We start from the raw sequence: 23,238 nt of genomic DNA on the forward strand, positions 1-23,238 counted from the left end.
TATTGGAAAGCTTGTGGTACAAGCTTTGTGGTATCCGAAGCAGAATATCCAAATTCAGTCACCATTTTTCCCCCCATATAGCAGTGATGAAGAACGTGTGTGCGCGCACTATCGGCGCGTGCGTGCCGACCTCCATAATTTAATGCCCTCCCCCCCACTATGACCCTGCGCATGCCTTGAAACCTCCGGAGAGTGAAAAACAGCCCAACAGGCAAACCGGAAGTCCGTTCCTGAACTTCCAGTTTGTACGTTGGGCTGTTTTTCGCCCTCCAGAGGCTTCCCTGAAGCTGAAGGGTGAAAAACAGCCGAAAATCAAGGCCGGAAATCAGATGGACAGTGCACGCATGCGCACTAAAGCTGACAGGGCAACGCCCTTCATGCCCTAAGAAATGGCTCCGCGTGCCACCTGTGGCAGGTGTGTCATAGGTTCGCTATCGCGGCCATATAACCTCAACCTTGTTTATTATTATTTTTTTTATTTATTCGATTTATCAGTTGCGCCCTCTCCGCGAAGGGACTCGGGGCGACGTACAATCAAATATATAGGCATGTGGCATGGAGGAGGTAAATACATCAACATTTAACAATACAAATAGAAATAAAAGCCACAAAGTTAAAATAAATAACAGTAAAATTACAACAATTAAAACAGTTAAAATACCCAAAAGATTTAAATTACAGTTTAAAAATTGCCAGGGAGGTTAGAGAGTTCTAATTAAGCCAGGCCGGCTAGTTGGAACAGGTGGGTCTTGAGTTTCGTGCGGAAGGAGCGGAGATCAGTCGTTGTCCTAATATCTGGTCGTTCCAGAGGGCTGGGCCCATCACAGAGAAGGCCCTACTCCTGGGTGCCGCCCTCTGGCAATGCCTAGTGGACGGCACCCGGAGGAGTCCCTCTCTGTGAGAGCGGATTGGTCGCAGGGATGTATGGGGCAGGATACGATTCCGCAAATAACTAGGTCCTGTGCCATGGAGCGCTTTAAAGATGGTGATTAACACCTTGAAGCGCACCCGGTAGACCACAGGGAGCCAGTGCAGCTCGCGCAGGAGAGGTGTTACATGGGTGAACCTCGTTCTCCCCATAATTGCCCGCGCGGCCGCATTCTGGACCAGCTGTAGTCTCCGGGTGCATCTCAAGGGGAGCCCCATGTAGAGAGCATTGCAGTAGTCCAGACGGGACGTCACCAGCGTGTGAGTGACTGTGCGAAGGGCATCCCGGTCCAATAGGGGGTGCAATTGGCGCACCACGCGAAACTAGTGGAACGCCCCCCTCGCTACGGCTGCCACATGGTCATCCATAGACAGCCGGGCATCTAGGAGGACGCCCAAATTGCGCGCCCGCTCCACGGGGGCCAGCTGCTCGCCCCCGATGGCCAGCGATGGAATACACTGGTTGAACCGGGGGGCCGGTAACCACAGCCACTCCGTCTTGGAGGGGTTGAGTCTGAGTCTGTTGTTTCCCATCCAGACCCGTACGGCTTCCAAACACCGGGACATCATTTCGATGGCCTCGTTGGGGTGGTTCGGGGTGGAGATGTACAGCTGCGTATCGTCAGCGTACAGATGGTATCCCACCCCAAAACCACAGATGATCTCACCCAGCGGCTTCATATATGTATTGAACAGGAGGGGCGAGAGGACCGACCCCTGCGGCACCCCACAAGTGAGTGGCCTCAGGGTCGACCTCTGCTCCCCTGCCAACACACATTGCGTCCGGTCAGAGAGGTAGGAGCAGAACCACCGCAACACGGTGCCCCCTACTCCCAACCCCTCCAGCCGGCGCAATAGGATACCATGGTCGATGGTATCAAAAGCCGCTGAGAGATCTAATAGGACCAGGATAGAGGAACAACCCCTATCTCTGGCCCTCCAGAGATCATTCACCAACGCGACCAAGGCCGTCTCTGCTGTGCCCGGGTCGGAAGCCGGACTGGCGCGGGTCTAGATAATCAGATTCATCCAGGTGACGTGGGAACTGTTGAGCCACCACACTCTCTACAACCTTCGTTAAAAAGGGAAAGGTTGGAGACGGGACGATAATTAGCTAGCTCAGTTGGGTCCAGTGAAGGCTTCTTGAGCAAGGGCCTCACAACCGCCTCTTTCAAGACGGCTGGCAGGAACCCCTCACTCAATGAAGCATTCACTAGTCCCAGTAGCCAGCCTCGTGTGACGTCCCAGGATGCCAGTACAAGCCAGGAGGGACACGGGTCTAATAAACATGTGGTGGCTCACAGTCGCCCAGCAGCCTGTCCAAATCCTCGGTGGCAACAGAGTCGAACTCCTCCCAGAATGGTCTCTCAAGACTCGCCTTGGACGTCCCCCCTGGAACACTGAGGGGGACCCATTCCCTCCGGATTTGACCGATTTTATCCTGCAGGTATTCCCCAAATTGTGAACTCTTAAGCTTCCTCTTTCCACTCTGTATTCAAAATGGACAGTGGTGTGTGTGTGTGTGTGTGTGTGTGTGTGTGGCATGTGTATGTGTGTATTATGTATGTGTATGGCAACAGAATTCCATTTTTAATGGGTGCCAGGTGTGCTCACAGTAAAAAATGACGATAAAATTATCTTACAATGTAAAGAATTGTTCTTTTACCATTGAGAGAACATTCTATTGGACCACAGTGTATTTGCACTGTTATTGGCAGAACATTGGAATCCTGTTACCATTGCACAAGACACACCTGGTAACTCACTGTTGCTCAACACAACTGTCCCATTGAAGATAGGTAACAAAGCCAAGTTGATTTGAACAGCTTTTCTTTATTGAAATCATGGTATGTATCTTTTTGCACACCGTTTCTTCCTCTTTTGACTGAATCCTAGAGAAAGTGTCGTGAGTGCAGTATAACAAAAATCATTTTTTTGTTAGCATTAGGGGGATGGTATGCTATGATTGCTGTGTCCTGCTATGGTATGATATGACTCCTGTGTCGACTTATGTGGACACTTACTCCCATTGAATTTACCGAGGGAAATACTTTTGATTGTGCTGTGAAAGATAGTGTAATGTTTACAAGCAATTTTTGCATGCCCTTGTTTAAATTATTTTTAGATTTTATGGAGTGTTTTTAACAATATGCTAAGAATATATCAAACTTTACTGAATGATAACCAGTACTTGAAATTATTTAGTTTTCATAAACAGACCTCAACACATCTAGCTTGATCCTTGGCTAAATACATACATACAGAAAAATATATACTGTAAACATGAAATAATTTATGATATGGTAATATATATTATAAAATAATAAAAGTCCTCCACATTTTATTCTGTGGTAAACAGAGAACTCAATATATAGCTAGAGTTAAATTATGTATATGTTCTAACAAACTATTACTCTCACCTATATTAAGGTAACATGCTCTTTGTAATGAAACTTTTCATGTAATATTAAGTAGTTCTGTTTCCCACTAAGTATCTTTGAAATATTCCCTTCTAAGTCACATTCTCAGTCCTTTACATGCCTATGTGGTCAATACAGCTGCATTTTGGATATTACTGAAATTTCCATCCTCAAGCTTATGGGTCTGCAAACACATGTCTGTACTTAGATTGATTTTTCACTATAGAGAGTTCAGTAGTGCTTTTATTTTCTATCTGTGGTCACAGGTTTGTGCACTTTTGTAGCCCTTTGAATGTCTGAGAGAGCTATGTATAAATTCTGAATGATATCTGTAGGCCTTTCAGCATATAACTGTAGATAGCGTATGTTCTCAGTCTGAAATCTGAAACATTTCTATTGATAACTGGTGTTACATTTGAATGGTTAGTAAATTAATTAGAAAATGAAATACGTATATTAACTCACTTATCTTCCTCTTACATTGAGTTGCAGTTGACTTTTGAGTATATAAATTGTGTTATCACTTAGGTTAACATGCAAACAATAATACACTCAATGTTTGAGTTTTGGTATTGAATAAAAGGAAAAATAACCCAATTTTGTAAAGTCCAGTTCAGTATAGACATGTCAAGTACAGGAAGTCCTTAATGATTATCGGGATCACAATTTCCATTGCTGAGTGATGCAGTCATAAAGCTTGACTGTGCTTAATAGCAAGGCAGTTCTGGCAGTCACGTGTCTGTGCCTATTATCAATGGCACTACCCAGTTACTGTCATTAAGTGAGGACTTCAAATGACCATCACTTTAAACTTTCTGCCAGTTTCTCTGACTTTGCTTGTGAGAAGCTGGTAAGAAAAGCATAACTCATGTTCATGTGATTGTCACATGCTGAGAGGAAATCTGGGCCAGTGGACACAAGTGCCCAGATTGTAATCCTGTAAGCGTGGGAGCACTGCCCTGGCCAGAACTTGGAGGACCAGTCATATCTACCATTCGTTCAACACATAATGCAAACAATCACTGAATGAGTGGTCCTTAAACAAGAACCATTTGCATATCTTCAAGTAAATATATTACAGTTACTTTCTTTTCATTCTGGTTCATCTATATATTCTTGTTTTTCCTAGCCTTTTATATCTAATATCTATTACCCATTTCCGCTGCCTACATCTCGACATTATTGGATAAATATGCCAGGTTCCACATTTCCTGTGAACTTCCAACGCACCGGTGATTTTTTGGGCAACATGCTACCCAACCCCTCCGTGATCCCAGCCTTTAAATTCCAGTTGCGGCGAGAAACCATTGACTGGAGGCGATTCAGTGCCATTGATGTGGAACGCGTAGCTCGTGAGCTGGATCTTGGCACTCTTCAGGAAAATATCAATAGTGTCACCTTTTGCAACCTTGATGCGGAGAAGTGTCCCTATTGTCAGCAGCCAGTAGACCCTGTTCTTCTTAAGTTTCTGAAGATGGCCCAACTGACCATCGAATATTTGTTGCACTCTCAGGAGTACTTAAGTATGAACTTGGCACTGCAAGAGGAGCAACATCAGGCAGTCCTTGAAGACTGCAAGCGTATCAAGTATGACCTGGATAAGCAAGCAGAAGAATTAAAGGGGGTGAAGGAAGAGAGCAGGAGACGGAAAAAAATGATTGCCACCCAACAGCTGCTCTTGCAAGCTGGAGCCAACAACTACCACAAGGTGAGGTTGCGGTGTAGGAAATACATGAGAAATTGATTCAGTCTGCATTCTAACACAAAATGTGCCTAATTTTTCAGAGACTCACTGAAATTTGGCAATTTTAAGTTCTCATTTTTTCCAGTGGAGAAGCATAGAACAATGCATACATCATTGAAAATGCAGTTCTCTATGGGAAACCACAGAGGTCAGTTCTTTCCTCCATCCTATTTAACCTCTACATCAGTGGTTCCCAACCTTTTTTTGGCCATGCCCCACCTAAGCATTGTTAAAACCCTGATCTCCTCCCCCTCCTCACCACCCATGACATATAATTCTTACCCACGCGGAGGAAGTGGGACGTGGGGCCCATGTTGGGAACCACTGCTCTACATGAACCACTGAGAGAGGTCATTTGCCAGTTTAGAGTGACGTTTCATCAATATGTTGAAGATGCTTAGGCTTAACCAAACAAAAGAGAGTCGTTACATACAACTTATTTCTGGATAAGTACCAACTTTGCTTCTGAGTAGAATAGTGCTATCCCATACCGGGCAAGGTAATAATTTAGGAATATTTATGAACTTATGGCGTCTTTGAAAGAGTGGATGCCAGTAACATTATCTAGAACAGGAAGTACTGAAGGTCATTCATACACTTATCATCTTGTGCCCGGGTTACTGTAGTTCACTTTACATGCAATTTTTCTTGCAGGTTGCCCAGTAACTTCAACTAGTAGAAAATGCAGTGGCCATATTCTTAGGGAGAGTCTTGTTACAGTTAAGTAACAAGTATTTCCAACTGAAATTGTGAAGTTTTTGTTACTTATAAAGGCCCCTGCCTTGAGATTGAATATCTGTGAGACTTCCTTTCCCAGATAAATTCTGCCTGTCCGATCAAAGCCAATAGAGTATCTGCTGAAAGTCCTCACTCTTGTATGGTTCAATTATGTCGTGAAGGTGTCATGAAGCAAACATTATCTGAGGAATTCCCTATTTTGGAACAACTTTGCCCTAGAAACAAGGCAACCCCCCCCCCCCCCCCCGTTGCCTTCTGAATGTCACAGAACAGAACAGCCGTATGAAGTGCCCAAATTCATCTAAATATTCCAATTATGTGTTTACAATTTATTTGCATCCATACAGAAGAGGTTTGCCATTGTCTTCTTCCCAGTTGATGCTGGAATTCCTTATTATAGTTCGTTTCCCTAACACCTACAGAGCTCTTTCTAACCTTCGGGTGGAATAGTTCTTAGTTTTCTGCTCTCATTTCAAGCTTATTTTTTCAGCATACCCCATTATACTTATTTGCACTTTCAAAAGTTCAGTTATGTAAATAAAGACACATTTAGACCCATTTAGCACCTGGTTTTCACAGTAAAGATTGTGTTCCACATATTTCTGACCATAATTATGCAGTGCTGGAAGCATTCCGTCTTTGAATACATAGAACAATATTACAATTTGAGCAGTTATTGGTAGAAGAAATATATTAAATTCCATAAAAGATGAAATTGATTAAAATCCCTAATAATAGTTTATTAGAGATTGACATTTGAAAAATAGAAACTGTCCTAAATAACAATGACATCTGACACAAATGCAAATGCAACATTACACGAATGTATGTATGTATGTATGTATGTATGTATGTATGTATGTATGTATGTGTGTTACAACCCCTGGTATGCCCAAATATGGGAGGAAGCTCACTACTCCCTCTTTCTGTCTTTCGGCTCATTACAGAAAACCATCCAGGCAGAAAACCATATTTTTAATGTTGCCTTTTTATATTTGTGTTGTATTTGTGTTGATAAATAAATAAAGGGAGACTAGTATAGATCTATTTCAAGCTATTTAGCTCTCATCAGCTAGCCATACCCTTACTGGGCCCAGGTTCAAATCCCAGTAAGGGTATGGTTAGCTGATGAGAGCTAAATAGCTTGAAATAGATCTATACTAGTCTCCCTATATATATATGCTGGTTTTGTTGTATTCGACCCGAATACAACAAAACCAGCATACCTACACCCGTGAAAATCTACGAATACACACACACACACACACACACACACAGAGAGAGAGTATATATATATACTGTGTGTGTGTATGTGTGTGTGTGTGTGTGTGTATTCGTAGATTTTCACGGGTGTAGGTATACTGTATATATATATATATATGTGTGTGTGTGTGTGTGTGTGTGTATGTATATAAAGATTGGGAATATTATTTTGGATAAAATGCTTCAAATTACCCCATTAACCCAAGATTTAGAACTATTTTAAGTTTACAGAAAATATGATGCTAACTAAAAGCAGATAGTCCTCAACCTATGACCACAATTGACCCCCAAATTTATGTTGCTAAGGAAGACAGTTTGGGCACATTTTACAACCTTTCTTGCTATGGTTGTTAAGTGAATAACTGCAGTTGTTAAGTTAGTAACAGTTGTTAAGTAAATTTTGCTTCTCCATTGACTTTGCTTGTCAAAAAGTCTCCAAAGCTAAATAAATGAGCAGAGAATGAGAACTACTTGGAGAAATTCTTCTACGATCGGATTACCTGCTTAATCTGTCCTTAGATGACTTTTCATCCTTCTGCTTGTTTCTTAGTGCCAGCTCTGTGACAAGACCTTCATGAATTATTCCTTTCTGCAAGGCCACATGGAGCGTAGGCATGCTGAAGTCACTGCACTTGGTAAGCACTAATATGCCTGAATATTTCTCCTATGGAGGGAATTCAAAAGGTTTGGGGGGGGGGGAGAGGAAGGAAGTTCACTTATTAACTTATTAATACTGGTATTCAGAGGCTTATTTATATCCACGTTCAGAGTAAAGGAAGGAGATACATTGTGTGTGAAGCTAAATTAAGGTAGATTTTAATGCAACAAAGCTTTTGCAATAAATCTGATACTGCCATAATGTCCAAACCACTGTGTATCTGTCTTTACATAAAGGTAAAATAAATGGACCTGGAGCTGGAAATATTTGTAAACTTTCTGAATCACTATATCATCATCACAATTTTAAAATCTAAATAGAAGCTTAGGAGGCTAAGGTTTAGACTGTTAACTGTTCGCAGAATCTTGTCAAATTAGGGAGACTTACATTTAATAAATGCCATTTAATTAAAGTGGTTATATACCTAACCTCGTTTCTCTTGAAATAGAAAATGCCAATTCATTTTTGAGAAAGTGAAAATGGTTCAAAATTAAAATTTATCTTAGTTTTCCCGGCATTTTGAATTTATCTATCTATCTATCTATCTATCTATCTATCTATCTATCTATCTATCTATCTATCTATCTATCATCTATCTATCTACCTATCTACCTACCTACCTACCTACCTACCTTATTATTGGTTGGTGTCCTGCCTTTATTATTTTTATAAAAAACTCATGGTGGCAAACACACGCAACAAACGTTTCTCCTCCTATTTTCCCCACAACAGCAATCCTGTGAGGTCGTTGGACTGAGAGAGCATGACTGGCCTAAGGTCACCCAGCTGGCTTTCAATGCTAAGGTGGTGGTGTCCTGTTTTCTACCTTGGCCCTAACCACTAACCACTAACCAAACTGGCTAAAAAGTTTGCAACATTTGTTACAAAATGCATCTTCATTCTTGAGAAATAATTCAGCATAAAAATCTAGTAAGAAGTTGAATTCCTATCTCAGCTTCTTTACACAGCTTCAATTTCTAGTTGAGGCCCTCACTAACATTGCCTCTTTTTTAATCAACTTGAAGAGAATTTGAAGAAGAAACAGGTGCAGCAAATGGAAAGTGAGATCGAAGACCTGAAGGTCAAGTTGAAGGAGACCCATGTCCAGCTGGAGGCTGAGAGTCAGCAAAGGGCTCAGGTATGAATTGGTAAGAGTATGAATAAAAAGGAAAGCAAAAGTCAAATGCCTTTTGTCAAGGTGAAAACTAATTATAGGTAGACAAAATGGGAATATTCCATGCTCTGTCAAAAATGTCAGCAGTGATACAGCAACAAGCCAATCTTCTCTGGGCCCAGAAGCTAAGTAGGATGATTCTTAATTAGTATTTTAATAGATGTCCTCTGAGGAATATTAGGACTATAGATTAAATTGGTAAAATGCATCTTCGTTCTTGATTAATAATTTAGAGAAAATTCAAAAGAAATAGCAGAAATAGCTTCGGTATTATTGGCCATCAACTACTTAGATACATCCATGAATTTACCAGTAACTGAGCTCAGCTTGAAGGGAAAGCCCTGTCTTCTACAGTGGTGTGGCCAGTTGATTTTCACAGGTAAAACAAAATCAAATAACTCAGATAAGTTTATTCCTTCAGAATGATCTTTACCAGATCTCTGTTTCCTCTCCAGTTGCTATTTGAAAATATCATTCTACTCTCAAATATCTACAAGTAGTCAAAATGGTAAACAGTTGTTTGTACAATAACTAGAAATTAGACTTGGCATGATAGTAGTATTAGGGTCTGCAAGACTGAAATGAAATCCCAATAAACTTAGTGGGGCATAGATTGCACTTCGAATATTTGTTATAGTACAAACTCTCTTTGCAAGTTACTGTTATTCAGTTTATCACTTGGTCTATCAGTGTTTTCCCGCCATTTTAAGATGTGTGTACTTCAACTCCCAAAATACCCCAGCCAGCTCTAAGTCATTGATGAATGCAATGCTAAACCTTCAACTCAAAGTAGGCTCTCAAGGTCTGGGCCAGAATCCTCATTCAGTTTTTCATTCAGAATATTTGTTTAGTTTGATTGCCTGCTAAAACTTCTAAAAATGTTTCAATTCCCTGAATCTAGTCTTAGCCCCATAACTACTTTATCTTCCATTTTGGGATAATTCTTTTCTTATAGGAAGCAGAGCGTCTTCGCCAAAAGGAAGATGAGGAAAGGTGGAAATTTGAAAGATGGAAGGAAGAGGAGAGAGCGAAGTTTCACACAGAGATGGAAGAACTCAGGCAACTTTTTGTCATGGAAATCAAGGACTTTTCCAACAAAAATTCTGTTTTGGAAGGAGTAAGAAAAATATATGGCTTGCAATTTTCCTATTTTCTTGAATATTCAACGTGTTTGCCATCATTAATTCAGCATGTACACATCTTTATTCTTGAAGTGAAAATATGTGATATATTTATAATAAGTATTACTGATTTATTTATACATCAAGGGGAAAAAAATCTAATTGCTAGAAAATTTTTGGAAAATAGAACAATTTACAGCACATGATTTACTTCCAAATGCCTTAAACTAAGCTACTGACTAGGGATGCAGGATGCTGTCCACCAATTACTAATCCTATCATTTTTTATTTAACATAAAATGATAAAGTGCATTCTTGTCCTTTGCTGTAGATAGCAAAATGGATAGTCCAAACCTGGCTAGGACTAGGAAAACAATTCTTCTGGCTGAGGGGAGCTTACCCCAAATATTTGAAGCCTTATTAGAACTTTACCAATATTACAAGAATAATAGGAGGAGATAATAATACAATATCCTTGGTGTGATAGATATATACTAGGCCAGTGATGGTGAACTTTTTTCTTACGGCATGCCAAAATTGTGTGCACATGTGTGCGTATCCATTCAATCTCCTGTGCATGCACGTGTGACCCGTCCCCAGGCTTCAGGAAAGCCTCTGGAGAAAATGGCTCCTCCAACGCCCCGAGACCCTCCGGAAGTCAGAAACGGATCATTTCCAAACTTCCAGTTGGCCCTTTGGGACCATTTTTCACTCTCACCAGGCTTCAGGAAAGCCTCCGGAGGCTTGGGAGGACAAAAAAGGGTCCCAGCGTCCCAACCGGAAGTTTGGAAACAATCCATTTCCAGCTTCCGGAGGGCCTCTGGAGGAGGGCGGGTTTTTTGCCCTCTCCAGCCTCCAGAGGCTTTCCTGAAGCGTGGGGAGGGTGAAAAACGGCCCCAACCACCCAACCAGACGTTTGGGAACAAACTTCTGGTTGGCCCATTGGGGCCGTTTTTTGCTCTTTCCAGCCTCTAGAGCTTTCCTAAAGCCTGCGGAGGTCAAAAAAATCACCTGTCCAGCACGCACATGCGTGCTGGAGCTGACAACTGGCATGCCACCAAATATGGCTCCCCGCGCCACCTGTGGCACGTATGCCATAGGTTCGTCATCACAGTTGTAGGCAATAAGCATTTGATATCAAAGATTATGTTTCAGTTTTCTACATCATTAATTGGCATTCAAGTGCATGTTCTCCTCTGTTCTTCCTATCACACGTGGTTGGGTTATTGGGAAGGAAGGATGAGCAGTTTTATGATCTGTGAGAATGAGTAAAACAACCACAAGAAGCCTTAAGCCTTACAATCATATTTTTCTCTATTATTCTCCAGACTTCTTCCTAAGGCAGACAATAGGTTGCCATATGAGTGATTGTCATAATATTTAGATCAGTATTTTCCCAATCAAGATAAAACCTTGATCAGAGATTTAAAGTAAGATGCAATTGGGAATTCTGATCCCTCTGACATATAACCATACCTCAATTAGAGTGCTGTATATAAGTTTATGTGTCAAATGGAAGATGTTGCATGTTACGTAGAGAAGTATTTATGCTTTTTATGGCAGCTACAGATTGTGTCACTTTGTCATAGATCACATATTCCTTCTGCAGAAACTTCAGGAACTACAAGTCAAGAATACAATAGCCTCCCATCTTGGGACATTGCAAGATGATGATTCTTTAGAGAAACAACAGTGGACTAAGACTCAGAAAGAATTACATGGGATGAAGGCAAGGATTGAACAACAGGTAGGAGAACCTAAAGGAATAATGTAGCCTTTTCCAGTCTCTTGTCCTTCATTCATATTGAGACAGCAGCTCCAAGAGTTCACAATCAACTCAGTCATGAGCATACTGACTCATTTTTCTGGGAATTATAATTTTGATGATTTTGAGCTATTGTGTACTAATAGATTCACTTATCACTTAAAATTAATATCTTTTGTTGATAGCCCTTTGTATTCAGTAGTTAATTTTAGCTCTATAATCATTAAAGAACATTATCAGGACCACAGTCAACAGATTGTTCAGAACAGATTATTTATATTGAAGTTTCTAAGACAATAATTTTTAATCAGTAAAGTTATACAAGCTGCAATTTAAAACCATACACACACACACACACACACATTCTGCCAACCAATCAGTTCAAAAGCATGTAAAATTGCAAGTAGAAAAATAGGACTCACCTTTAGTGGGAAGAAACAGCGTTCCATGAGCCTTGGGCATTTAGTCATGCCAGCCACATTACCATGGAGATGTCGTAGGACAGCACTGGTTCTTTGGCTTTGAAACCGAGATGAGCACTGCCTCCTAGAGCGGGGAATGGCTAACACACAGACACACACACAGACACACACTCACACACATATATACATATATAGTTACAAAGAAAGATGTAGATGAATCCTGCAAAACTCATTTTTTTAAATAATATGGTAGGATCATCCTGTAGTAGTGCTTTCTCCAGGTACCTTGACCATGACTTCCAGCGTTCCTAACTATATCCTAAATTCCCAAATTCTGTATCTCGGAATACCAGGAGAGCATCAGACTGGGAAGTACTGGTATGTACTAAAATGGCTTTACAGATTCCTCAGTGAAACAAGGCATCGTAGGACTAAATGCAATTTCCCATTCTTTAGTTCGCACTCTGAATCCTGTGCATCCGAAAATGTGAAGACTGACATTTTTGCTAAGAGTCTAATAACTTGTGATAGATAATTGGCAAGATAATTGTCAATGAGGCTGGGTACTTTTTCCAATATTTATCAGAAAACCGAGTGGGAGTGGAAACTTAGGAAACTTCAGAAGGAGAATGAGAAAGAAAAAGAAAAAGTGAGTACACTCAATGTTTTTGCAGTTTTTTTATACTAGTAGAAAAATGAAGACATTGTATTCTATAATTAATGCAGTCATGCCTATTCATTTAGGGCAGAGAGGGCAGGAGGGACTGTCATGGAGAGGAAATAAAATATCCTTACCATCCATTATAGACAAGGAGATTATGGTGTAAAGAAGATTCTAGTGGCCAAAGCAAGTCTGAAGGGTCTCGGTCCATCTATCTATGTTTGATATCATATGTGTAGATATTTTAAATATACTGTAGACGGTGCACATACATTACATTGCATGTTCTTGGAGGACAGCAAAATCTACAGATATAATCCCATTCCCCCCACACTTGTATCTGGATTATATTTCAGTGCAATGCTTTATTGTTTTATAGTATGACTAAGCAATAAGATTTCAGAATAATTCAACTCACACTTGAAAATGGGTTTTGTTTTGCCATAGGTAGGTAAGTGGGTGGCTGTGTGGCTGGGTGGGTGGATTGATCGAGATTGCAAGCCTTCATTGTGAAATCAGATTCTAGAGACATTAGACCATAGACAACTAAATCAATTTAGTTGCAGTCTGTATAATTGCATTTTTAATCATTTGCCTCTATTAATGAAGTGTTTAGTTGGATGGAATAATCCTTCAGCCAAATGTTACTTTTCTGTTTCAGCTGAAGAATGAGAATGAAAAACTGAGGGCTTCCTTGTCTTCTGACCAATCTAAAATGGCTGAATATAACAAGAAACAACTTGCCTCCCTTGTCACACAACTCAGAGAACAAGCTGGTGTTATCCAATCTCAGGAGAAAACAGTAAGCTGAATACAATTCTTCTGAGAAGTTCTTTATATTGTCAGGTTTTGAAGGGAAAGGATAACAGCCAAACAGAGGTATGGTTTGAAACGTAGTTTATCTCCTCGGCACGAAATGACCAACAAAGCACTAAGGTGATGAATACATTGTCAGAGCTAACATCCTGTGCTCCCTACCACCTTTATACTATTTGTGATGTTTATGCTGGCCTCCTCCCCCTCGCACGCACACACACACACCCATTACCACGTGACCCAGATCAAAACCCACCCAGAAGCATTAGAGTAATGGAGAGTCCATCCCCAGGTCGAGATCTCCTTTGGGTGAGGAGGGTGTCGGGTCTAAATTCTTCAATTTAGAGAAGATCTTGTGTTTGTTTTCAAACCAAAACTCTCCTGTATTCTGAGAATCAAGCTATACTTTTAGTAGACTGCCATGAGTCAGCATTTCTGGACTATATCGCCATTTCGTATTTTATATGGAAACTGTGTGTCTTAATGTTCCCCTTATTCCAAACACTTAATCAGTTGAGCTAAGTATGATGCAGAATTAAAGAGCAAAATGCGATTTGGAACATGTGTGGTGTTGAGAATACCGTAAATAAAATGGATTATGCATTAGTTGTGGAGGTAACAAATCTTGAAAAAGATATAGGTATTTCAACGCAATACCTCCAGATCCTATCTGTATACTACATATGCTCCAAATCACAATTTGCTTTTGAATCCAATTTGTTGCACAGCTCTATAATACAGATAATCTAATTGCTGGGCTGGTGAGAAACTTTCATCCTACAATATATATGATTTACACCAGAATGTAGTTTTGCTTTACACCCCTAAAATGACTTGATACATTAGAAATAAATGATTGGTCATGAACTCAGGCATATAGGCTTAAAGGGGAGATGAGGATAAAAAAATAAATTATTAGGCAATGGCAGAATAAAATGTTGAACTTTAAGGTGATATTAATACCCATTTGCGGTCATGTTGGTCTTCCCGTGATTGAGTTCCTGCCTGAATAATGTTTCATGCTTTTTGATCCCTGGATTGAGGGAAAGAGGCCGAAATGTGCTGTCCTTTAATTCATCTTCAAAGTAGTAACTGAGTCTTGTACCTGGGAGAGATCAGAGATAATTCTCTTTCACTGCTCCTTTTCTGGCCATTGTAAAATGCCAGGGAGGTTCTCCCTCTTGCTATGTCACTCCCTTCCTGATAGTAGAATAGACGTATGAAGCAGGTGAAGCACATTTTATTTCGAAATGTGAATAGTAACTTTGTAAATTGATTTACATTATTGTGTACCAATCATATCAGCTAAATACTTATTAGACCTTGTAAATAATAGCTGACTTACTTTACATACTTACATTACCTTTCAGATTAAGCTTCTGACTTCCAGCAAACCTAGAGGTAATGACCAATCCCTATATTGAATAACTGTCTTTAGTTACAGTAGATTTTCTTTCTCCTTTGACAAAACTACAGAATTCTTTAATAGCCATGCTTCTACATCCAGAAAGAAGATCTCTATATTAGTAAAATTACCCTGTTTATAATCTTAAATTGGGTGAAATGGTGCCTCTGTCATGGTGGGATTCAACCAGTTCGCACCGGTGCGGGAGAGCTGTTCGTTAACTCTTTATGGAGTTCTAAGTGGACCGGCTAAATAGTCAAGGCTGTCTGTCTGCCAGCCTAACGATTCCAGTAGCTCACACACACACACATCAGAAATCCCTGCTCATTTGTAATTAACCAAAGGAAGGGAAAAGAAAAAGAACAAATAACCACATAGCCATTTTGTCAGCAGAAAAATTCTAGCTCCTTTAAAAACTCAGGCTTAAAATGCAAGAGTGTGTGTTTTTTTTCCTTTCTCTCTTCCGTCAGTTAATAGCTCCGGTTCGGGCAGACAGCCAAGGACCATTTAACAGGCGAATACTTAGTTGCGATAACAAAACTGCAGGAATGCAGTCAGCACAGAAACAATAGAAATTTACAGATCATACAGACTAAGTTGGAAGGGATCTTGTAGGTCATCTAGTCCAAACTCCCGCCCAAGCAGGAGACCCTATAGTGTTTCTGACAAATGGCAGTCCAATCTCCAGCCTCCAGTGATGAAGCTCCCACAACTTCTGAAGGCAAGCTGTTCCATTGGTTGATTGTTCTCACCGTCAGTAAATTCCTCCTTATTTCAAGGTTGAATCTCTCCTTGTTCTTGACAGCATTAGGCCAGGGAAAGAGTTTCAAAAATGTTAATATAGAGCAGGAGTGTCATGTCAGAGTTCTTAATGTCTTTTTAAATACACATTCTAATTAGCAGAATTGCTGTTATTAATTTGGAATAGGGTTGCAATGCTGTTTCTATGTTTATGTATTTTGATCCTGCATTTTCATCATTTAAGAGTTAGCTTGCAGCAGTGTTCCTCAACCTTGGCAACTTGAAGATGCATTCGCTGGCTGGGAAATTCTGGGAGTTGAAGTCCAGACATCTTCAAGTTGCCAAGGTTGAGAAACACTGGCTTACAGTATTAGACTGTAAAGATTTCAAATTATCTTGTAACTCTGTTTCTTGTGTGTGATGGAGCACCCACAACTTCTGAAGGCAAGCTGTTCCACTGGTTGATTGGTCTTACCCTTAGGAAATGGCTTCTTAGTCCTAGGTTGCTTCTGTCTTTGCTTAGTTTCTATACATTATTTCTTGTCATGCCTTTTGGTGCTTTGAAAAATAGATTGACCCCCTCATTTTTGTAGGAGCCCCTCAAACTTTTGTGACAGAACAATTAATCATTGGAACAACTTATCTCCATAAGTTGTAAATGCTCTAATAATGTAAGTTTTAGGAAGATGTTGGATAACCATTTGTCTGAAGTGGTGTAGGGTTTCCTGCCTAAGCAGGGAGTTGGACTAGAAGACCGCCAGGTCACTTCCAACTCTGTTGTTCGATTCCATTTTATTCTAAATATTGAAACAGTGGTATTTTATTGTGCTATTTTATTGTGAATTGGACTAAAGAGAAATTTCGTAAGGGTGAGACCAGTCAAGTTGGCCATGACCACCCAGTCGGTTATCAGGGCAGAGAACTGGTTGTTAAATCATTTGAATCCCACCACTGTTCATAAGGCAATAATTTATGAATCAACATACTTGAAATAGGCTAACTTAAAGAATGCATCCATAATGCAGTCCCCATTACTCCTATGGGATTGGAATTTGGCAAAATTGGAGGTGCAATCACATAATCATAATTTCCAATCTTCCCTGTTAGCATCTCATAGAGAAGTCAGTGGAGAAGCCCACAAGAAGTCAGAAGTCACTCCTGCCTCCATTGTTTTTTGCCCACCCACTCTGTTTCTCTGTTTAAATAAGGAAATATTTCTGAAATGAAATATTTCAGACTGCAGGTTGTCTAGTAAAATATGAAATTCCACATGACAACAAGAGAAGGCAAGAGAAAAACAGAAAAACAATATACATATATTTCATTGCCATGCTTAAGTTTCCTGAACAACTTGTAATGGAGTATGGTAATGTTTTTAAACCTTTACAAAAACCTAAGGTTCATTTACATATTATTATTTCTCTGTCTCCCCCTCTTCACTTTATGCATCCAGATGAGATACTTATCATAATATAAAGTGCTGGTTCATGGCTTTTGCAGGGAGTCCCAGTGATACAACTTTCATTTGGTCCACTTTTTCCTATCAGTTTTCTTAATGGAATAGTTTCATGGTGCTATTTGCTTCAAATTGCTTTCTCTTTCCTTTTAAGAGAGCTGGGCTAGAGCCAAATTAAGTTACACTTAGTTTCCATTAAAATAATGGCTAACTCATCGTGTTAATGCCTTGATAATGTCAAAAATGTGATTGTGTTTTGGAATATGAATATAGACATGTTAAAAAAAATTGCTTTTAATTTCCAGAAATCCAACAAGCACCCAAGAAAGAAGAGGTAGAAGAATCCAGCGAAGAAGGTATATTTTGTAAATTACACCTGCCACTGTTCTTATAGGCTGAATATTACTATTACTGAGAGAGAGTGAGAGAAGAGAGAGAGAAGGAAGGAGGGAGGGAAGGGCTAGTCATCTACTTTGGGTTTTAGAAGAATTTCGTAATTAATTCCAGAGGTTGGCAGTGTAGAAATTGATAGTAATGGAGTTATAGTTCTTGTCATAGATTAGGACTATATTAAATCAAGCACTACATGAGATCACTATATTTTAATTGGGTTGTTTCTTCTGTCCTGGAATGAATGAAGGAATTAGGACTATTATCTTGAATTTTACACAACCTATCTCCTTCAATAGCAGATTAAATTGAAGTCTGTTTTTTGTTTGCCTGAAATAAATGTTTAAGTGGCAGTTTTGGGGTAGGGTATAAATGTTAAACATTCCAGAATTGAAATTTTTAACCATGCCTCAGTTTCTGCAGAACTGGATGATACTTTGGACAGGAAGAATAGAGTTCTGGAAACACTGTGGAAGGATCCCAATTTGTTGAAGCAATTCCGGCCAATTCTGGAAGAGACACTTGAAGATAAACTGGAGACCATGGGAGTGAAACGAGTAAGTGCTATGAGAAGAAAAAAGTAGAAAAGGAACATTTTTCATTTTTTATCTACTAGACTTACTTTGAATTTCAGCTGGATCCTATTCTGAGTATTGCGATATGTATTAATTTGACCAAAAAAGTGACATAAAATTATCTGTGAACACCTGTTCAACACATTCACATGTTGACAGAAAATTGAAAGGCACCCCTCCCCCAAACATCTTAGTCTTCCTCTCCTCCTCTTCTGAACCTTTTTTTCCAGGAAAATGGCTTGCCCAAGGAACTACTTTATCTTTTGCCTCCAAAAATCAGGTGCTAATTAAAGAATATTCTTTTAAGATTCATTCTTGACTTCTTTGTCTCAATTGCAACAAACCAATAAAACACAAGAAAATAAGAAACCATGAGACAAATATATTTGGAAGAAATGCATTCTTATGCAGTGTAGCTGTTGCAGGGAGTGTGGAAATACTTAGGATCAAACCGTCATTCACAATAAACAATAACTATATGGTGAACTAATTTATTATTTCTCTTTAACTATAATATTGCAAAATTTAAAACAAACTTCTGGATTGCCTCACATTTTTGCTTTCATAGCTAGATAGTTTATCGGTGACATGCATCTAAAATAATGTGTCTTAAAGTCCCTCTCTTTTCCTTTGACTTAACTGCCATAGAAAAGCTAGACTGCATAAAAATAATAAAAAAAATCTTTATGACATTAATGGTCTGCTGTCGGTAATTAATTATTTTCCTATTGCAAAGTAATGTTTTTTTTTAAAAAACAGTGGTCTTACATTACATAGCTACAGTATAACAGGTTCTCTTTAGAATTAATAGATGGCTTTACATTAACTTAGCTGGCATCCTCTCATAGCTAGTAAAATGATGACCTTCAGATCCTCTTCTTTCTCCAAAAATCTGCTCAGAGTCTAATTCCTCAAAACATAATCCGTGTTAATCTTCAGTAATCTTCCCTCTACTCTGGGAGCATCTTCAGTACATCTAAAACCGGCATAGTTTTGGCAGCCAAAACTGCCTGAATCCCATTGACTTGCTGACCATCTTCTTTTCCTCCTAGTGAATCCATCCACAAGTCCTTTTGTATGAGCCACTTAGTCTATTTCAACTTTCTTCCCACTCTGCACGAGCGTCCCTCTTTCTGTTTCATTCCCAGATATTTTCTCGTAATTAGTTTATTGACTCCAGACACAGCTCATCTACCTGGGAGATCAGATGATAATTATGTTCCTTTTGTAATGGGTTTAAGATTGGAACACTGAGTTGTACAGCAGTTTAATCCTCCTTCTTTCCATCCTTTTTAATTCAGCAGCAACTCTTCAAAGGAGTTGAACCAAGTTTTTCACCTAAATAGAGGCTCCTAATATTTAAAGGTAAAGGTAAATGTTCCCCTTGTACATATGTGCTAGTCGTTCCCAACTACGTTGGATGCTCATCTCCGTTTTGAAGCCGAAGAGCCAGCACTGTCCAAAGACATCTCCATGGTCATGTGGCCAGCATGACTAAACACTGAAGGTGCACAGAATGCTGTTACCTTCCCACCAAAGGTGGCTCCTATTTTTCTATTTACATTTTTACATGCTTTCGAGGTGCTAGGTTGGCAGAAGCTGGGGCAAGCTCACTCCATTACGCGGCACTAGGGATTCGATCCACCAAATTGCTGACCTTTCTGATTGAAAAGCTCAGCGTCTTAGCCAATGAGCCATCATGTCCCTTCCCATTATTTACATCCAGCCTAATATGAGGAATCCCCTGTTTAATTTGAAGAGGTTGAGGTGTCAGGAATTTATTTGCTGCATGAATGATGGGAGCAGAGCTCACACACATATTTATGCTAATTAAAAACATTTTTTTCTGTTTTGTAGGGTACAAAAGGTATCCCAGCTCAAACCTACAAACATTTGAGAGCTTTGATTAAGAAACAGCAACAGCAGAAGGCTAAAACATTTCCAGGTCTGCTGACCTTGAGAGATAAACTTGAAAAAGAAGTTCAGAGGAAAGCGATTCAGAAGGATGAAGAGAATATGTCCTTGCCGTTTTCTGAAATCTTTGGTAAGATGCTCAGTTATATTATTTAGAAACATAACATTTATTTTATTTGACTAATATTTTATCATTTTATGTAAAACCAACAAAATATCTTAAAAGACTAACAAATTTGATGCTTAAATCATGCTGTTCTCCCTGACCCTAGCGTAGTACATTTTTGTTTTTTACAATTTTTTCAAGATAAGATGAAATTAATCTAAAGGCTAATTTGTAAATTCAGGTTTATGTATGTACATGAAAAGACCCTCTCATAATAAAAAAAAATCATGGCTACTTTTACAACAGATGGACTATATGATCCCATAGGTATTCTTTGTATAGACTTTAATCATTCAGATTATGAAAGCAGCAAAGTTTATTAGCATAGCACATACATGCTACTACATGGGTTTGGTACAATCTCAACATAAATTCTAGTGACTTTATAGATGTATTTTGTGTGATTTTCTTGACAGGAATGTGGAAGTGGATTCCCATGGCCGCCTTCCATAATGTTTTTTATTTTTGAATCTAGCTTTTAGGCCGGCCATTCCCTCAAATTCTCTTATCCAAGTACTAACTAACCTAACCTTGCTTAGTTTCCATAAGCCACATGCCACATGTTGTCATTTGTTGAGATGCAAAACCATAAGTATAAATAGTGTGAATCAAATTCCTAAAAGCAGAATGAGGAAGGGAAATATTCAACTTCTAACACAAGTTGTTGATTGGTACTATGTAAGACTCCATTGCATGTTTTTCTCCTTTTCTTCTATTATTCAGTCCTAATAATTAAGAACAAAACAAAATAAAAATAACACAGAGCAATAATTGAGAGATATACAAAATAACATTTATAATCTTGAGATATCCTAAATTTTAACCACATTCAGTATTTTCTGTATAAAAAGTTACTTGTATCAATAAAACTAATTGATAAGGTGTTACCTAACTAATTTTTTAAATTTTATTACATTTGTTTACCACCCATCTTACCACAGGATAAGTCTGGGCAGCTTACGTGTTAAAAAGGATAAACCTATACCAAACATCTACCTGTTTTCCTGAAAATAAGACCTCCTTGGATAATAAGCCCAATCGGGCTTTTAAGTGCATGCACTAAAATAAACCATCCCCTGAAAATAAACCATCCCTGAAAATATGCAACACAGCAGCAGCCATGAGGTGACCACTCTCTCCTCCTCCTACACCTTAAAAATAAGAAGACCTTCCTGAAAATAAGCACTTATTTTGAGGGGGGGTCAAAAGAAAATAAGACCCTGTCTTATTTTCAGGAAAACACGGTATATAATACAAACAAAATGCTATAAAGATACTAATTGTACAAAAGTGAAAATCATCATAAACTAGATGAGATTAAATACTTCACTAAAGACTTTTTCAAGGTTCTTGTTATAGTGATTGTTTGGTAAGTGCTGTTTCCCACAACTCTTAATATTGATAATTCAGGAAAAAGCATACTTTAATGTATTTATGCATGGTAGTGAGTTAGGGTCTGTTATAAAATCATGCTTAAAAGATGTGTTGCAGTCTTTCATGAAGATTGGGATTTAAATTTAAATTGACATTTAAATTCAGTGAATCCAAGACACTTTTCTACAACAGGAGTGAGCCATATGCAGTCATAAAAGGTTTGTGTATGTGTCCATGTGTCTGCAGTTGCAGAACCTGAGATTCTGGTTTTAGTATTAAATCCGTGGATCAAGTGTATGAAAAGGAAAGAATAGATAATTCATTTTTACTAGTGGGTAGATACTTGTTGTGAGATTACTTGCTGTATTCAGGATCCATCAGTGACTCAGTTATGAACATGTAAGAGGCAAATAGATCAAAACAATTTCTGTGTCATGTCTGAGTCAGCTGGGTAATTGAAGCCAAGTCACTAAGAGGATTTTTACTTAGGCTTCTTGCTTCATTTGGTTTCTGGGGCAAACATAAAACTTTTGTCATGTTAGAATTGCAAATCCTGCTTTTGTACTTGCGTTAATGCTATTAGAGGTTATTCACAAAGCAAAGGAGATATAAACCTTGCATTTTGAAAAATGCTGTGAAATGCTCAGTGGTTCAGCCGTAATGGTTCTGATGTGGAACTCTTTAAGAGTGAATCTTTGAGACTCAGATTAAATACCAGTCAGATTGTTTTTTTTATGAAATGTTTTCAATCTTTTTCTTCAGAAAAAACCCAAAGAGACAAGCATTCTCCACTCCAGGTTACACCTTTGAAGATTAGAACACATCCAGTGGAAGTACCATATTATGCCCTAAAAACACCCAAGCCAGCTCCTCGGAGCAAAGTTGGTTCCATGACTAGTTCAGTAGATATTCCAAAGGTACCATCTCCAACTCTAATTAAAAGCAGTTCATCTTCTCTTCAACAATCTGCTGTCCACTTCGTCAGGTAGGTTCTGGATTATAATTGTATTTTCCTGATTTGATGTTTTAACCTGTGCTCAATCTTCTTATAATTAAAGTGAATTATTTATTTATTGAATATAGTTGCCCATTCGTTTGCATGACATTTAGGAAGCTTACCTACTGTAGTAATTGCAAATGTGGAAAACAGTCAGTGAAAAAGCTTATAAAAAGTTTTGATAGTTACAGATTCAGCTCATTTGACATACAAGTGCAGACATAAATTCCACATTCAGGAATGCAGTTGTGTACAGATTGAGAATGCTGCATTTCTCTTCTCAGCTAGAAATAACAAAAGTTTAAAATTTCTTTTTAAAAATGAAGTAAGTTTCTAAATAGAGGCTGGAAAAGAAAATAATTTAACATAGCTCTTGATCAGCTTCTCGTTAAAATTTAATCTCTACCGAGCCCTGGAGAAAGTCTCACTAAACAAAGCAGAGGAATTTTTGCTATGAAAAAAATAATAATAGTTTGGAAACAATATAAATTTGCTTTACCTTTTTTTTCCT

General features: G+C 38.9%; 1 protein-coding gene across 4 annotated transcripts in view; it reads left to right on the plus strand.

Moving 5' to 3' along the window:
• Nucleotides 1–23,238, plus strand: part of DZIP1L (DAZ interacting zinc finger protein 1 like) — a 34,971-nt gene that overhangs the window by 4,590 nt on the left and 7,143 nt on the right. For 3 of the 4 annotated variants that reach the window (XM_081956419.1, XM_081956418.1, XM_081956420.1), the window contains exons 2-13: nt 4,477–5,055; nt 7,643–7,727; nt 8,776–8,888; nt 9,880–10,041; nt 11,655–11,792; nt 12,819–12,881; nt 13,555–13,695; nt 15,080–15,110; nt 17,617–17,667; nt 18,116–18,258; nt 20,134–20,320; nt 22,493–22,715. In XM_081956419.1, coding sequence (XP_081812545.1) covers nt 4,540–5,055; nt 7,643–7,727; nt 8,776–8,888; nt 9,880–10,041; nt 11,655–11,792; nt 12,819–12,881; nt 13,555–13,695; nt 15,080–15,110; nt 17,617–17,667; nt 18,116–18,258; nt 20,134–20,320; nt 22,493–22,715 — 1,853 coding nt within the window. In that variant the 5' untranslated portion in view covers nt 4,477–4,539. Of the gene's footprint in view, nt 1–2,570; nt 2,775–4,476; nt 5,056–7,642; nt 7,728–8,775; nt 8,889–9,879; nt 10,042–11,654; nt 11,793–12,818; nt 12,882–13,554; nt 13,696–15,079; nt 15,111–17,616; nt 17,668–18,115; nt 18,259–20,133; nt 20,321–22,492; nt 22,716–23,238 lie in introns of those variants that run through there. The other variant, XM_081956417.1, reaches the window with a different exon arrangement.

The sequence above is a fragment of the Natrix helvetica genome, assembly GCF_964273705.1.
Source record: "Natrix helvetica genome assembly, chromosome: 5".
Lineage (NCBI taxonomy): Eukaryota > Metazoa > Chordata > Lepidosauria > Squamata > Natricidae > Natrix > Natrix helvetica.